The sequence below is a fragment of the Dreissena polymorpha genome, chromosome 1 (genome assembly GCF_020536995.1).
Source record: "Dreissena polymorpha isolate Duluth1 chromosome 1, UMN_Dpol_1.0, whole genome shotgun sequence".
Classification (NCBI taxonomy): Eukaryota; Metazoa; Mollusca; class Bivalvia; order Myida; family Dreissenidae; genus Dreissena; species Dreissena polymorpha.
Window position 1 is genome coordinate 47,247,201 of NC_068355.1, and position 19,138 is coordinate 47,266,338.

General features: G+C 33.7%; 2 protein-coding genes across 2 annotated transcripts; both read left to right on the forward strand.

Moving 5' to 3' along the window:
• Positions 1–1,552: 1,552 nt before the first annotated feature.
• LOC127878973 (receptor-type tyrosine-protein phosphatase C-like) lies at positions 1,553–10,062 on the forward strand. Its single transcript, XM_052425550.1, has 8 exons — positions 1,553–1,785; positions 7,060–7,147; positions 7,740–7,816; positions 8,012–8,048; positions 8,194–8,291; positions 8,621–8,749; positions 9,503–9,657; positions 9,928–10,062. The coding sequence occupies exons 1-7, from the start codon at positions 1,672–1,674 to the stop codon at positions 9,632–9,634; spliced, it is 675 nt and encodes a 224-aa protein (XP_052281510.1). The 5' UTR covers positions 1,553–1,671; the 3' UTR covers positions 9,635–9,657; positions 9,928–10,062.
• LOC127872107 (receptor-type tyrosine-protein phosphatase U-like) lies at positions 9,640–17,070 on the forward strand. The gene is made up of 5 exons (XM_052415467.1): positions 9,640–9,662; positions 9,928–10,063; positions 10,927–11,076; positions 11,453–11,579; positions 16,964–17,070. Exons 1-5 carry the CDS (start codon positions 9,640–9,642, stop codon positions 17,068–17,070), a joined length of 543 nt encoding a protein of 180 aa, XP_052271427.1.
• Positions 17,071–19,138: the final 2,068 nt, after the last annotated feature.

Consider the following 19,138-nt stretch of genomic DNA (forward strand, 5'->3'; position numbering starts at 1 on the left):
TATAATTATTTGTACGGCAAAAATATGTTTCACGCTCTTAGTCAAATTACTTATGCACATGCATGTACCTTGCAGTTACTTATATGTGTTGAGACCAGTGGAGTTCGAGTTTTTAACACGAACATATCGTTTTTAATTTTTGTGTTTAACTGTAGGTGCGATGCTGTAACCAACGTTCGTCCACCGAATATAAGCATCGATGGCAAATCCCAGCATGATACCGCTAAGCATCCAGAAACTGGTAGGAGTTACACTATGATATAGCTACTGAAAATCTCACACATAGACTGCGACATAGTTATCGAAAGTCACACATAGATTTTATTCAACCAAATCAACGTTAACGAAAAGTTATTATATGGATAAAGTGTGTTTAATTGAATACTTGTATGAAATGTGTAACGGTCCAAGTATACAAATCCTTTAGCGTTTCATAGCAAAAAAACATAACTACAACGAAAATTTGCAAATCTGAAACATATTTTAATTTTGTCAATTTATCAAAGCGTGAAAAGGTCCCTTTAATATTTTCATAGAAAAAACATTGATAAATGCTATCGGTGAAGGGTTATTCATAACTAATACCACCGGGGATATCGGTACGCGCGCGAACGTTTTCTATTGGAAGCATCGATATGTACATGTAGTATTACCGAAATCCCCGTTATATAACTTTAATCTATTTAAGAAAATGATAAAACTGATTTGTTGTTTTGCACGTTTAACTATAGTGATTCAAATGTATTATCAGCAATGTTTCATGGTATTAATGTTACCTTTATAAGAAATAATGAGGGGGGTCCGGTACCCGCTAGGCGTCGATTATCGTTTTTAACTTTTCGAAATCACAGTTATACAACGATTGTTCATGTCAGATTCATGTGCAAACAATGTTTTGTTAATATTTTCGTAAATAAGATTGATACATACCATTGTAGAAGTGTTACTTTAAATCAACTAATAATGCAAAACAATTATTCCAGTGATAACATGTTTGTTTAAATCGTCCATATTGTCGCGCAATATATAATCATTGGCGCCACTTTGTTGTTTGCTTGTCTTTGTTTTATGACCGCTATATCACGTGATTGAGAAGGCGGAGCGAACGTCTTCCAATTGTTATGATACGCAAACCTATGCTTTGTATACGTCATTAAATTAGTGGAACATGAAGACAAATAATGATCTCTTCAAAATAGAATGAAATGTGATGTACAGTGATGCGTATAGAAACAATAAATGTTTTATATTTAATATTTTGACCGAAACGTGCTATGTTAATAATGTAGTGTTGTTGTTATTGTTTTTCTTACTATGACACCATTGTAAAACGTTTATCAACATGAATGATTTATATTCAACCAGATGTTTTTTAGAAAAAATAATATTAAGCCAAACATTTTGATTTCACTAACATTTTATAACAGTGTGCGCTCGTGTGATTTAATGAATTATGCATGGCTTTGTTTATTTTTTTTGGCATTATATATTAATAAGTATTATTGTTCCGCTTTGGAATAATTTTTTCAATTACTATGGTCATATAATTACACGTAAATGTTACTTTCATATATGTCTCACACTATTTCATAATTTCAAGAGCAAAATAGTTTGTCATTATCGTCGGAGACGCCTTGTGTACCTGTCCTTGAAGAAGCGGTATACTCGAACATGCAGGACCTGCCACCCGTAGAATACACTGGAACCACCATCGCTTTGACCCAACTGCAGGGATATGTGATGTCAAAAAGTGCGGAGGAGAATTATTTTATCGTGGAATTTAAGGTACATAAAAAGTATTCATATCCATGTAAAACTTGGTTTCATGCTGGTATTTCATGAATGGATATGATATGTGTGGCATAAGTTTGCATGAGCGTAATATTAAATCAATGGTTTGTGGTGATGTTGAGGAAAACCTTGGGCCTGCACCCGGTCAGTCTAAGAACACTCGGGGTGAGGGTCGTGAAAGTCGGGGTAATAGTCGACAGACACAGGCACAGGTATCGAATGTTGCCTCTCCAGTGTCACAGATGCCGTCGTCGGCGGCGTCGGCAACCCGGTCAGCAGAAGCGTCAACCGGAAGATACGTAGAGGGTGTGCAGACTAGACAGCGTACAATTTCGTCGTATGCGAATGTGCTTAGCAGCCCCCCCACCAAGCACTAACTACCAGGGAAACAGGTCAGAAAGTGATGACATATACTGCCTACTTATGACTATGAAATCAGATATGAAAATAAACAATGATAAAATATTATCAGACTTAAAACAAGTTAACTTTAAAATTGACAATATCTCGGACACAGTACGAGAATTAAAGGCTGATAATGAATCTCTTAGACGAGAAAATGTGCAACTTAAACAACAGATCGCTGATCTCCAGATAAATATTAATCGTATAGATGGCAACATCAAACGGAAAAAACTTAGAATGCAAGGACATGTACACGAGTCTCGCTTTGCTAACAAAAAGCTAGGCAGTTCCTAGAAAAAGATCTCAAATTCGACCAAGCTAGCACAATAAAGATTGATGATGCGAGACGAGTTAAATCTTCTAATCCGACGAAGCCGACAATCCTACTGACTTTTAGTAACTCTGGGGACATTAGTACCATAATGCATAAAGCTAAGGAGAATCTTCAAGGGAACAGTGGTGTATATGTTCAATATGACTACACAGATCGAGTACGGAGACACCGAAAAATCCTCGGCGAGCGTATGCTTATAGGCGTCAACAGGGAAACTACTCGAGCGTTCGCCACGATAAACTCATTATTAATGATGGTATCTTAAATACAGTGACAATACAAAATCCATTGTGTACATTGGCAGACGACAATCATATGGTAGCAGACAACCAACCAACTCAGCTGACCAGAACGAGCATCAACCAATCATGGACAACCAATCGCAGCAATCACTCAGCGATACGAATGAACCCGATGTTGACCGAATGTTGTCGGACAACTAGGACAGTGGTCAAGACTGACCGGGTGCAGGCCCAGGGTTTTTGTAAATCTTTGTAGTTTTGTGGTAAACTAAATATACTACCATTATAATCTGTATCACCAAAAATATATGTAAGATTATCATCTATAAGAAAATCTTGTAGACTTTTTGTCCTGGCATTTGTATCACCAGCTAAAAATATACATGCATTAGGACAATTTAATTTAATATTTTCTAAATCGTTCTGTACTTTTTAATTCCATTTTTTTCCTCTAAGTTATCATATATAGAAGAGCCTTCAGGCGAGACATATGTGAAATAGAGAATAATATCTTCTAAATTAGACAGTTGTGAAGACTTAAATAACAAAACAATACAATCTGTAAACTCATGGAGTATACGTTCACTATGATGTACACATTTAGAAGCAGAGTTAATAAATATACTAATGCCTCCACTATTTCTAATATTATTATCATTATATGGACGAGTATAATCATAATGTATATAACCCTCTAAAAAATTATCAAATTCACCAATACATTTTGACCATGTCTCGTTTAAACATACATTATCGAATTATTTAAGAAAATGCTTTGTATGTAAACAATCTACTAAGCGGTTTAGTCCACGAACATTCCATGAAAGTATGATTAGATTTAATCATTTACAAAGATAGCTTTTGCAATAAGTTTGGTAAATCACTTATTGACTTATGTTGCTTATTTGATATACATATTTTAAATGGGAGGTTCCCAGGTGACACTTTAGGGGAGTATACTTGTTACGCTAATAACGGTGTCAGCGTGGTCGATTATATGATAGCTAGCTCTGACCTCTATGAGTATATAACTAATTTTGAAGTAATCGATTATGACGAATCTGATCATATGCCCATAGCTTGTACAGTGTCACTTCCATATAGGGATTCAAATGGGAACCCGATTAGAAATAATGTTATAACGCGAACATGAAAGGTTTCGTTGGAATGATAACCATAAATCCACGTTTATTACAAAACTCGGACATCTGCTTCACAACAAACAAAATCAGTTAATGACAGAAATAGTATCCAATATTGACACTGCGGTACTAATGCTCACGTCAATTTTTAAAGAGGCAGGATCGTGTATGCGTTTAAAGCCCGTAAAACGTAACCCATCTCAACCTCCTTGGTGGGGTGGACACTGTAATACATATAAACATAATAAATACGCCGCATTGCGTAAATTTAAAAGGTCCAATTTATTACATGACCTGAGAAATTATCAAGGAGATAGAAATATATTCAAATCGTATTGTCGTAGCAGACAGCTACTCTTTCAACGCGATCAGAGACGCAAACTTATAAATGTAAGTGATAATCCTAAAGCCATGTGGTCACTTCTTAAACGAACGCGTCCGTTGAAACGCGCAGTGTGTAAGATTTCGCCAAACGAATGGTATACTTACTTTAAAACTTTGCTTAACGATTAATCAGCACTACCTTTAACGCCCGATGTTCATTTGTATGACAATAATGACAGGGTAAATGAACTTGATCAGCCATTTTCTCGTGCTGAAATTGAATCAGCTATTTAGAAATTATCAAATGATAAAAGCCCTGTACCGGACGGTATACCTTCAGAGTTTACTAAGTTTGCACTCAGAGAATGCATTCATGTATTGGAAGCGCTCTTTAATCATAAATATGAAACTGGTGTCTTCCCTAAAAGTCGGGGCCAGAGTGTGATAACCACTATACACAAAAGTGGATCAGTGAATGATCCAAATAATTACAGGGGTATCTCTGTCACTAATACATTTTACAAAATATTTTCTCGTTTGATAAATACGCGCCTATATAACTGGGCAGAAAATCATAATAAATTACATGAATCGCAAGCCGGCTTCAGGCAAGGCTATTCGACAGCAGACAACATAGTTTGTCTACAGGCTATGGCACAAAAGTATTTATCTAAGCAAGGCGGTAGATTCTATTGTTTATATGTCGATTTCAAAAAAGCATTCGACAGAATCAACCATGTTGTTTGAGGTATTACATAACAAAGGTCTTCATGGAAAGTTCTTACGCATTCTCAAGGCTATGTATACAGACCTTTTTTCATGCGTTAAGTTCAATAGTAATTCTAATAATAGGAACGCCGATGTTAATCATAAAACATGTTACTATAAAACTACTGATTACTTCCCCTGTAATATTGGCACAAAACAAAGGGACATAAGTAGCCCAACTATATTTGCACTTTTTATAAACGAACTCGCAGAGACTTTACAGCGCTCATGTGGTACAGGAATATTCATAACCAATGATATAAATGATATTTATTGCCTTATGTTTGCAGATGATGTTGCTAACTGTGCAGAAACAGCTGCTAAATTACAGCAACAAATTCATATAATTGATGCTTTTTGTCAAAATACAGGAATGGAACTGAACTTAGATATAACTGAGATTATAGTCTTTCGTTATGGCGGCGGCCTTAGAAATTACGAGTCATGGAGCTATCGTGGATCACCAATTAATGTTGTACCTTTTTACAAATACGTATTATTATTTTACTCCTACTGTGTCCTGGTCCTCCACACATAATAAATTATCTATTCAGGCCAAAAAGTCAATATGGTCAATTAATCAATATCAAAAATCTTTTGGATATTTCCCTATTAATGAGTATTTTAAATTATTTGATACTCTTGTTAAACCGGTATTATGCTATGATACCTTGATACCTTTGTGTTAATAGAACAACTTATAACGCGGTTGCTCTGGGAGAATGTGGTAGGTTACCACTTTGTGTATTTTATATAACAAATTGCATAAAATATTGGTGTAAGTTGCTTATAATGTCAAATACCAGATACCCACGCCAATGCTATATTATGCTTAAATCACATGATGACTGTGGAAGATGTAATTGGGCTACAAATGTTAAAACATTGTTATATGAGCATGGTTTTGGGTATGCCTGAATCTCTCAGGAAATTGGAAACATTGATGTATTTATTGGTATGTTTAAACAAAGACTTATAGACTGCTATACCCAGAAGTGGCATAGTGATATTAATGATTCCAGTAGATGCTATCATTATAAACACTTTAAATCTCTTCTTAATGTTGAAAAGTATTTAGTTATGGATATGCTTTTTATTTATAAGAAGTCATTTTCAAAATTTAGATGTTCGAATCATAAACTTAGAATAGAAGTAGGTAGACACATGAATATTCATCGAGAACAAAGAATTTGTATATATTGCCTTAACGATAGTAATAATTCATTTCTTGATTGTGAATTCCATGCATTTTTCTATTGTATAAGATATAATGATATTCGTCAACGCTTTCTTTTTAACTGGTATGACAGAGGATTAGAACAGAACGACTTTTATTCATTTATGAGCTCCAGTTGTGAAAGAACTATTCGTAATGTTTGTACTTATGTTCATCAAATCATTTGTAAGCAAAATGTTGATAGAGGGATGTAAATGATTTTCTATTATTGCCTATATATTATGGTATGACGTCGTTTTCATTCATTCATTCATAAATATTTTGCAAATAAGAACAATAATCTATAAGCTTAATGACGTCACGTTTATTGACGCTAATATAAAATCGACATGCTATAAATGTTTTCTTAATTATGTTTTCCTTACAAATAACATTCTTTGTAGGCGTGGTTATGCCACTTACCAACAAATATACATTTTGTTGTTTTCATTTCATTTATAAACATGCTACATTTATCACACTTTCTATTGTTAACTATATATTGTGGGCCATCTAGATCCATCAGGGTGTATAAAGAACTATTCGCAATGTTTATACTTTGTTTACTTTGTACTTTGTATATGTTTACCAAATAATTTCTAAGCGAAATGTTGATCGAGGGATGTAAATGATTTTCTTTCTATTGTTGCCTATATATTATGGGCCGGAGGCCTTATTATTGAATAAATTAAGTTGAGTATGGTAAAATTATTAAACTAGACACCTTTCTTTAAACTGTCACCACTGTCAGAACTTCTTGATTCTCTAGTGGCGTTGAATTATTGAGTGCGTAATTTTTTTGACGGTTATTTGTTTTATAATCTATTGATAATCCAGATAATCCCCTATGGTTTGCAACACCCAAATACTGCTGCAACGGCGACAATGAATGCGGGGAAGAACCGATACAAAGATACGTATGCCTGTATGTGATGTATTTCGTGTTTTATGTGGGTTAATCTATATCCGTTATGTTAAGTGTTTATAGTGTTACTTACGATTCACAATTCAGTAAACGAACAGCTATCGTTGCCCGATGCTGACTGTTTTCGAATTGGAAGTAAATAGTGTAGAACGTGCACCCATGCTTTATTAAACGTATTGTACCATCGAAGTATAAGAAGCACAATAAGTCAACTCATTTTTATTGCCATATCAATAAATACATTAAAACGAACAATACATTTCCACTGATGGGATCAACTCAAGAGGTTGGATTTGAATTAAAGTAATTCATATATTCAGTTTTATACAATAAACAATGTATAGTCAACATCTTATGTGCTGTTAGTGACCACTACGTTTTATAACACATAAAACCTCAAATGGGATCTAGCAAGTAAATATCAAATTTGCCTAAACGTCATCATGGAAATTGCAATGACCATATTGTCATGGTTCAGATAAGTACGCATACATGTAGTTGACTAGTTATTAAAAACATTTGACGAGACTAACTTGTATTTGTCTATTCCTCATGTTTGTCGCGATAAAGTTCTGATATGCCAATATTTCAGATGACCACTCTCGTGTTGTGCTTAACACTGTAGATGGGAACGAAGGCAGTGATTACATCAATGCTTGCTTCATCGAGGTGCGGTTTGAATCCTTGTGTATAATGCATGTACAGCACTAGAAATCTCATCGCATCCATATAAATGATCACTTTTTCTCAAATAATCTAGTAAACAATAAGAACCTTGATTAGATTATTATTATTAGTAGTAATATTATTATTTTTGTTGTTGTTGTTATTGAATCCCTCGCTCCTTATTTATGATTTTTATAGGGTTTCAACAAGAAGCGAGCTTACATTGCATCACAAGGTGAGTATTGTAATAGCAACTGTACGATCTTATCGATATGCCTGTTTAACTCATAATAACAGACTTTTATCGCTTAATAACTATGCGTCTTACAAGTTCTCTCAATATAAGGGTGTTGTACGAGTGATACAAAATATACTTAAAGGCCCAACGGAGACCATGATGGATGACTTCTGGCGCATGATTTGGCAATATGACATATCTACCGTAGTCATGGTAACGAACCTCGTAGAAATGGGAAAAGTAAGTTATATTAGTCTGCGTAACGGCTTAATGCTAATATATTAATAACATATGACGAAATATAATACAGTTAATGCTATTACATAAACATTTGGCGCGATTTTAATTGCGTTATATATGTATAATATACTTTTAAAGAACCATTTGTTTTGCTGTTGTTTCGTCAATTTTTGTGAAAATAGTCTTATTATGATAACGGTCTTATTACTTTCACTAAAAACTGCACTATGGTTACACTTTCTGTGATATGAATGTACGCAAACAACATGCATATTCTATATTACACTTGTCATTATTTATGTATTGATTTTCATACCAAACATACATAGATGAAATGTTTGCGGTACTGGCCACTTGAAGTTGGTTCCCAGAAAGATTTCCAAGCAATCACAACAACTTTTATCTTTATGGAGGAGTTCACAGACTATACAGTTCGGAAGCTTAAATTGTCACACAAGGTACACATGAACAGTGATGTTTCTCGTTCTTTCCATCTCTATATATTATTCGTTTTACATTTTCGAATACGAATGTTTTTATTTCTTTCTAAATTTACTGAATTTATAGGCAAATATTTATATTTACAAATTTAGTACATTAACATTTTCGTGTGTATTATTGCAAATAAAATGTTTGACACTGGCATGAATTCACGTATAATATAACGTTTATTGCCAAATTGTATTGTTAATTCCCGAGTTAACGCATAGAATCAGTAATTTAATGTGCACATAAAGAATATAACTACATGTACAGTGATCGAACAGTTCACCTTTTACTTCATTTACTTATCGAGTGAATGCCTATTTATAAGGCGTCATAAAGGCAACAAAGGTCTCTATTACGTTCGCTCACAAAAGCTATAGCGACCGCACCTAATACCTATCGCGTGCGCATCTCATATCTATCGCGTGTGTATGTCATAGCCATTGCGTGTTCACGTCATTGCATGACGATCGCACATTAGAGTTATCGCATGCGCATGTAATACAGACCCTTACATTTATTTGCTATTTCCCTTTAATACCCTTTAATAAATATGCGTTACATAACTATCGCAAAACCAGAGTGATACGATGTCCTCACGACGTATCACAAACATTTATACCAGCTTTCATAAAGGCAGTCCTCAGTAAACATGACCCATTTACAGGATACTTATTCGTTATAGATCTTATGACGTCATATTCGTATACATCATCTTTCCTCAGGACAAACCAAGTGTCTCGCGTGTGGTAACCAACTTTCATTACACGGCATGGCCCGACAAAGATGTGCCCGCTAGCACTTCGAGCCTCTTGCACTTCTGGCGTAGGGTCAGGGCCCACGATCCCGACAAGTAGCAACCATGGGTCGTTCATTGCAGGTAGGGTAGCTCACAAACTAAGTTCTCAACATATTTTACCTGGTACGTATTAACGAAAAACAGGTGCATTCATAATTGAACGTTTTGATTTTTTATCTGAAAGTCTAAATATTGTCAGCAACGTCGTAATTTGTTATAAAAGCAACGAAATTTAAGTAAGTGTTATTTTTTTTACAGACACAGCACTATCAAGTGTTTATTTTTAAATCAGGTATGTTTTAATGAAATTGGAATTCGTCTCTAGTATGTTCGTTTTGGTCCATTTTTCAGCGCCGGTGTTGGTCGGACGGGCACATTCATCGCCATGGACATACTTATAGACGAGGGTCAGACAAGACAGACTGTCGATATCTACGCCTGTGTGACCAAGTTGAGAAGGCAGCGAGTTAACATGGTTCAAACAGCGGTGGGAATTCGAAATTGTAGAATAATATGACTGCCCAAAAAGCGGAATTATTTTTTATGCAAATGCACTACTAATTTTTACCGCAACGAAAAAGGCTTTAAGTTACAAATTCCTCACAATGCTAACTCCCCATGTTGTTAACGTTACATTTTGCATTCACTAAAAAAATCTTTCCAGATCTAGAAGGATTTCGAATTTGTGACGTTTTCACAAATTCGTATTATTTTCTTTTTAGATATGGTTTACAGTCAGAGTATTTTTACATGAACGATAAAAACTTAAAATGCGTGATATTTCTGAAGTTTTTATACATGACTGACAGTAAAAAAATTGAATACAATAATCAGTACATACTTTAAATAATATACAATAACAATGATATTCGAATGGACCTTCATCGACGTGGTGTGTAATGGCGTAAACAATATGCATTTGTTTCAGACGAATATTTGGTTCGAATGTATTCCTATTTCACTTTAAGAAATGAAATATATGATTGAAAATTCCCTCTACAAAGACATGTAGAACAAAATATAATACATGTAATAAATATTGGATTAAAACAGATAAGCAAAATTGTGTGAATAATAAAAATTTAAGTAGATATTGAACTAATGACCTACGATTCAAACAATGGAGATACAGTGGAAAGCAGTTGACATTCGTTTCCTTTCCACATTATATGTTCTCTTTACATGTGGTATGCACACTTGCAATAATTTTATGCCAAAATTTGTGTCTGATTTTCATGGGATTTGCGTTAACGAATTATTACCATTGAAGACGTTTTGATTTTTTTGCATTGTCAATTTAATTGCAGATGTGTTCTCGGTAATCGGGGTATTTATCGTATTAATTTTCAGGGCCAATATAAATACTTACACAGACTGATGGTGGAATACCTGACTCTTCGCAGTCAGTTCGTGTCCAACAATGAGTTTGCCAATTACCAAAACGCCCTTTTCCAAGTCGACCAAAAGCTGAACAAAACCGGACTGTTTTTACAATATGAGGTTCGCGTGTTGTATTATACTTAATTTGTAAACAAGATATCATTTGATTATCCATGACATCTGACTACATAACATATATTTTGACATACATTACTCAGTCCTGGTCTATAATGTATTGCCATTTGAAACAATATATTTTCAATGTTAACCAGTTTAGTTTATAAGATTATGTAAAAGTTACATTTTCAGTTTTTAATTTAATGACCTTGCAGATAATTGTATAAGTAAGTGTCCAATATTAGTCTTAAACTAATTTATATATCTCGTCAAAAACAATTGACCATCATACTGACTACGATCATATTGTCAAACTTCAAATGTATATCGCATAAGGACGGTTACAATTGTCTCATTGATCGCGTCGTGTCCCTTCTAGACAGAGGCATCCTATCACACACTGGAGCTTTCTGGGGTCAACAACACAGGTGACGAAGGAGATCCTTATTCCGTTGCTATCATGCCTGAAAACGCGAAGAAAAACAGAATCGATGCTATACTACCGAGTAAGAACATACGAAAAATGCTTTAAAGGGTACCATGTGCTTACAATAAAAAACCGTATTATTCTGGAAATATTGTGTTGCGAGTATAGAGATTCGACAATGCCTTGTGTCGAGCACCCTTACCATGTTTCTTCAATTATATTTTCCTTTTTCAATTACCTTTTATAATTTAGTTCAGCTGTTGTAAGTATCATATATTTTAAACCTTACAATGAACATATACATGTATAACTAACTTCATAAAAGCTGTGTCGTATCAGCAGTCAGTCACATTCATAGAATGTAATGGAACATTATGGTAATGCAATTCTCTATTTTGTAGATTTGTACAACCTTTTATCAGTCGCAAACTGGTGTTTAACAAAAATGGACAATTGATAGTTTTCCGTTCGTCCTTTCTTCGGTATTCCAGTCCATAAGTACATAAGCCCGAAAAAGATGTATATGTGATAACTTGAAACATTTAAGATAGTTTGATTAAACTTAGTATTCTTTAGAATGGCAACCTATTAGTGAATTTTGTATGACCTTTCACTTTCTACCGGATGGCAAAGGTCAGGCCACTGCTATTGTCTCGCCTGACAACCTGTTTATCCGTGTGACTGTTCATCCATGTGACTGTTCATCCATTCGCAAACGTTTGAATGACTTGTACATTATACGATCATTAAACTTTTAAAGTGAAGACGGGATTATCCATGACATTCAAATTCTCCAGATGTCCTGTTTATGTGCATTTTTATTTCAACTGATGTAAAACGTCTGCTGAATGTTTAAATTAAAAAAAAATTTGTCACACATGTGATAAATGGACACTGGATTCAAATAGGAAACGATACCTACGTTCATATAACGGACAAAATTCACAATCTTTAATTGATAGGGGTGTCACCGGTTCTGGACTTATTTTTTGAATGACCTTAAATGAAGTTCTGGAGCATATAGTGAAAGCAGTCCGCCCTGCTTCGGGTGCGGAGAATAAACCGAAGTCTTGTTAAAAAATGGACACAATTATTTCCCTCCAGATCATTTCATTGTACGTAGCATAACTCCATTAAGATTTCAGTAAATTGAAATAAAACAGCATGTATTAAAAGAGCAAATGCTGTTTTAATATGCAATCGTTCTTGATTGGTCTTAATTTGGCAAGCATAGAATGATCACGTCAAATATGTTAGAACAATAATATGTTTGAGGACAAACCAGTGTAATCAACTTGTTTGAAATTAGTATTAGATATTAATTTATTAAATGTGTTATTTTTTTTACAGACACAGCACTATCAAGTGTTTATTTTTAAATCAGGTATGTTTTAATGAAATTGGAATTCGTCTCTAGTATGTTCGTTTTGGTCCATTTTTCAGCGCCGGTGTTGGTCGGACGGGCACATTCATCGCCATGGACATACTTATAGACGAGGGTCAGACAAGACAGACTGTCGATATCTACGCCTGTGTGACCAAGTTGAGAAGGCAGCGAGTTAACATGGTTCAAACAGCGGTGGAAATTCGAAATTGTAGAATAATATGACAGTATTCAACTTGATTTTGTATAAATGGATAAGAGTTTTTATTTATGATTTTATATTCAGTTTTTATTTGCTTCAGCAAGTTATATTTCTGTTTATCTGGTTTGCATCTACCCTTTGATTGGTCTAATGATAATTGACTTGTAATGTATTAACTGTTACTGATATGAAGTTTGAATTGTGATTGTATGAATGTAATTGTTATTTTCATGTTAATGTTTTGCAAATAACTCTGGGCTTACTATGTGTTTTCGAGCTCCTTAAAATCGGTTTGAAAACACAATGCTTTGAATTGACCTTTCTTATGCAGTAATTCCGTTATTCGAATAAATAATGGCCCACATGCTATGATAAAAAAAATTTCCTGCAGGTGCAGCTGAAGTTACATTGTATATATTTTAACCATAATAACATATTATAACGAATGCGGTCTACTTTCGAATCCCTTTAATATGCATTTGAATTTCAAATATATGAACTTGTTCAATATGTGATGTATATTTTATTCTTTGCTTTCTACAAATAAAATTTTCTCCAAATATATGAACTTGTTCAATATGTGATGTATATTTTATTCTTTGCTTTCTACAAATAAAATTTTCTCACATAATGATGTTTATTTTTATATTCTATAAAATGAAATATAAAGACGTTTGTTGTGAACGATTAGAATTGAGGCTCACTGTGGTAGAAAAGTTCTAAAAGAAAAAAGAATAAGATTTAACGACTGCTTATTTTAGTATAATGGATCTTTGTGTTATTATAACTTGTCCAGTAAGATTGGCGTTTTTTGCCTAACAATTCAAATATATGAATTTGTTCAATGTGTGATGTATAATGTATTCTTTGCTTTCTCAAAATACAATTTTGTCACATAATAATGCTTATTTTTAAATTCTAAAAATGAAATATAAAGACGTTTGTTGTGAACGATATGAATAAATGCTCATTACGGTAGAAAAGTAAAAAAAAAGTTAAATAAAAGATTTAACGAATGTTCATTTTAAAATGATGAATCTTTGCTATATCATAACTAGTCCAGTAATATTGGCGTTTTTGCTTAATAATAACAGATATAGTCGTCCCCAGCCCCGGATTAACCATTAGGCAGAGTAGCAACTGCCTATGGGCACACGACTTTTAAGGGCCCAATGAGACCGTGACGAAAGAAAAAAAACTTACTTACTAAGCCTTATATAATGACTTGACACAGCCAGTTATTGTATATCAATGTTATGTTTCGATTGAGGGCTTGACATCCTAGCACGAATATTTATTTGTCTTACCAAGTGACTAGCATTTATTATGTCTTGCTAGCCTTGGCACTGGTAGGCTAATTTATACGAGTGAAATCGACAGGGAACTGGCCTTCTACTAGGTACTAGGCCGACTAGGGGCTTTGGGATTGGGCCCCAAAAGTTTCACTGCCTATGGACCTATCGTCACTTTAGGTGAAGTTAACTGAAATATTAAGACAAAACATTACAAGTTTTCATGGTTTTATACTTAAACATTTTGTCAGCCTTTTTCCGTTTAAGGAAAGTCTTGTAATTTATTGAGATCAAACATATTCCCGTATTACCATAGGCCTTTAATATTTTGTTATCTCTGGAAAAAATGTGGGAGCCGACTTGACATTCACAGGAAATCATGTATGCCTCCGAATATGACATATATGCTGTCGAAGTATAGGCTTGTCGTGTGGGGGATACATTCAATACTGAACAAGAGACTTGACAACAAAAATCATGATTTTGACAGTTCACATAGATGCATAATCATTGCAGATTACTCACTATCTCTTCGTGGGGAATTATTCTGAGACGTTATATTGAAATCAACATCGGCGTTCAAAATTAATGTATAGGAAAGGAAAAGAAATGCATTACCTGTACCTCTAAATTGAAGCAGTTATATGCGACACGTCATAATGGATAATAATTAATAGACTTATGAAAACACTCGCTGACACTTACAAGTTAAAGAACGGAAAACGAATACACATGAACTTTGCCAGTGAAATGAGACCTTGGCTTTTAACTTTGGCGCATAGGATTTGTACGCGACAAATAGTCTGGTCGTTGGGAAAACAATCTGAAGATGTATTTAATTCCTGTAAGGCATTTAACGCCGTATATTTTACTGTCTTGTTTATGTATAATCAATTTCTTAGTTCATTTTTACCGATTTAATCAATATTGCATTTAAACTATATACATGTACGTATATACTTGAAAAAGTGAATATGCATTGTTTTAAAGTTTGTATACATGTTAATGCGAAATACCGTCGATACTCCCCGTTAACATATAACAGAATTTAACAAGTGTTTCCGCTTAATTAAACCAACATTAACACAAATATTAAATATATTTAACTAATTTACCCTAATTCTAATCTCCGATTTCAGGGCGAAAAACTGGTTTAAGAATATATAGCTTAAGTCGTTTTTTTTAGTTGATTCCTATTATTATTTTAGAAGTTACGGTGTTGTAAAAAGGATTTATGTTGTTTATTTCTTATATAACTGTCATACAAAACTTTACTTTTCTAATGATTTTGTTGCATACTTAATTCCGATATGAATAAAAAAGCGTATGTCCCTATTATTAAAACAGACACGATGAAATGAAACAAAAACGAATATCAAATATATCTCGTGTTTATTGAAAAGTTGTATAAAAATATCATCAAATAGTTCAACATGCAGATCATCGTCTTGTAAATTCAGGAAAGAGCCTCAATGAGGTTGTTAAAGGATAAATTAGTACACATTACATTATGTTAGACTATGAAATAGACAATGTCGTTGTTTCTCAAAAGACATACACGACTCTCGACATTAACTAGCAGGTTATTTATGTTCGCACTAAAACTGCACGGGTTTGTTGATTGTGTGAGCATGGCAGTCTTTATCGAAGGCTTTAATTATTTATTACACTATAAAATCAATTTGAATAAACACAAAGTGAAACTTATTAATGACAAGGAACCGATCGCCAAAAAGTATGACACAAAACACAAGCGATAGATGCGACACATGTTTAAGCATGGGGTGACCGCCTTGAAACTGTCTGTTCAAAGCATTGTGGGTTTAAACCGTGCATGTTTGCGTGATGCCAACTGCTAAAATAAATAATTGATGACACAATTAAAATAAGTTTCAAATCTGAGAATACGAATAACTTTATTGAAATAATCATGAACACAGACGTTTCATTACCCGTTTTTAACAGATGCATAGTACTAGTATCATAGTATGGACAGCATACTAAGTATGCACAGCATACTTATAATTGTATTATGTCGTGTATTAAAATAATAAACATGACGTAAAACATGTGGTCCGCATGGTCCGCATGGTCCGCAAATCTGGGCCGTATATTCCGCCAACCTGGGCCGTATGGTCTGCAAATCTGTGCCGTATGCTTCGTGGCCCGTATACCTTTTTTGCTATATTTGCGAACGTTTTGCAGATTACGTTTTATTTATAAATTGAGTCCCATGTATATGTTAAATGTTTTATTTGTGCCACCTTATGAGTACTCTATCAATATTTCCAAATGATAAAACCAGAACAACTGTCGAAACTGTGAAACATGCTTTAGAGTAAAATATGCTGACTTTTTTTAGAGAGGTCTTAGAATAATGTAACTTCAAGAAAGCGCAATTTTTATAACAAAAACAACAAAGCCCATACTAAAAGAAACGTAAATAATCCAATCGATGCGGTGGCGCGTCTGTATATAAATTGTAATTCCTTTGCGATATATGTTTGTCTGAAGGGTCTTTTCATATAGAGAGAGCCAATTTATTGATAAATTAAAATTAAATGAAGAGTTATTATTAATTTAAGAGCTTTCGTACCAAGAAGTCTACGTTCTACTCGACAACAGACTTCGCACCATTCTCGACTTTCCAATAGACCAGAATGCCGTGAAAACCGATGACTTCCGGTTGTAACGTAATTCTGTTACTGTCGATGTAAAAATGATTTTTCAATTCATCTTTCTAGGTAAGGCTATCAATAATTATCATTTAAAAATATTGAAAATAATTGTTGGATGTGTTTGCATTTTGTTTTCAATATATATATATATATATATATATATATATATATATATATATATATATATATATATATATATATATATATATATATATATATATATATATATATATATATATTGATGTGTATGTGTTGTCAACCGTATGAACAAGTTTTTAAATACACATTAAACTGTTATGGTGGGTGGGGTAAAGTGTATTGATGTAGCTTGTTTGAAAAATAGACTTGTTTGGAGAATGTAACTAATATAGCAACACGCCTGTAAAAAAGATATATCAATAAATATTGAATGATTTTTGAGGAATGTATTTCATTTTACATGCTGGGTTATGTTGTATGGTAAACAACAATGTAATGTAATGCTACTGGATATACAATGTTTATTGTCACTGTCTAGCTAATCATGTTATTTCCATGGACTTAAGAACACTTGTGTAGCAAGATAATGATACCAAATATAACAAATCATATGACTACACTGTAAAAAAGTTTTTATTTCTATAATGTAATTTTCTATGTCAAGATGTTTGATGCCATATGGACCATTAATAGAGTGACAGCTACTATTTCTTCTGAGAAGATTCAGCATATCAGACCGGCCTTCTCTTGTGCATCACAACGGTCATATACTCCGAAGAGATGTATAGCCTGGAAAACGTTTTTTTTTTGTGCTTGACATAATTTTACATGATGTAATAGACCCTTTCAGTTATTCGCATTGAGTAGTGTAAGAGTTGTGTCCCTTAGTCGGATGTGACGTAATAAAGATGATACAACATCCGCTAGAGAGAAAATTGTACAGTGTCGCTGTTAATATCAACGTCTCTTGCACTGTATATGCTTAAATTGCACAAATATTTCATTGTTTTATTATATCGACGCCTATTAAAGCTATCGCTTTTCGCATATTTCATTTTAGTACGTTGAAGCGTGAAAATTCATTAAACATTCCGTTCAATAACCTCGTGTGTCGCAAGACAAATCCAGTACTTTTACCACTAAACTTTTAACGTAAATATTTTATTAAAATGTCAAAAATTGAAAAAAAGCGCCGAACGTTTATATTTTAATGGTATTGATCATTGGCATATGATTTGAGCGCTTTTTTACCACTTGGGAACATGACCTTTATCATTGGAAATGGGAATTGAAGTGTCAATTCACCCCACCCGCAAAGTTTAGACTCCGCCCGCTGGTTGGCAAAAAGAGGTGGAATTCATATAAGCGCATAGAGGGAAGGTTGACAAAATCTTCGTTTTTAATTTCAAAGTTTCAAAGTTTATTGGCAATCCGGCATTCTGCCTTTGGCCAAGAACATATATACAATAGAAATATGGCCAAGACAGGGAATCATGCAATAATACAATTTAAACATGAGCAAATATGTCAATCAAAAACATATATGTTTGACTATTAAATACAGTTATGTCTTTTAACATGCAATTATACAACAGCTAGATGATTTAAAGTATCACATCTAAGTTTGAACGCTTCAACTAAATATTTCGCAATGCTTTTTAACTTAAGAACATTTTTGGAAGACATCATTAATATGTATTTACTTATGGAAGGCCATGGTGTCCTGACATTATATTTTATACGCAAATCATTATATAATGGACAACATAATAAAAAGTGATATTCGGATTCACAAACATTTTGGTTACAGAGTTTACACTTGCGTTCTTCTCGGGACAGCCCACTATATCTGCCAACTTCTATTTCTAGATAATGGGAACTTAGACGAAATTGACTCATTTGGATTCTTAACTTTTCATTTGATATACAATCAAGGTATTTTTCATATTCGAAGCTTTTTTTAAATTTCAAGTACATTTCCATTTTGGACTGAGAAGCTAAAGTATCGCTCCATTCTTGAACAAATTGGTCTTTTAATCTTTGGTTTACCATGTGAGAAATGTCGCACGTGAAATCAGATAAATAAAGCGTATAACCCAAACC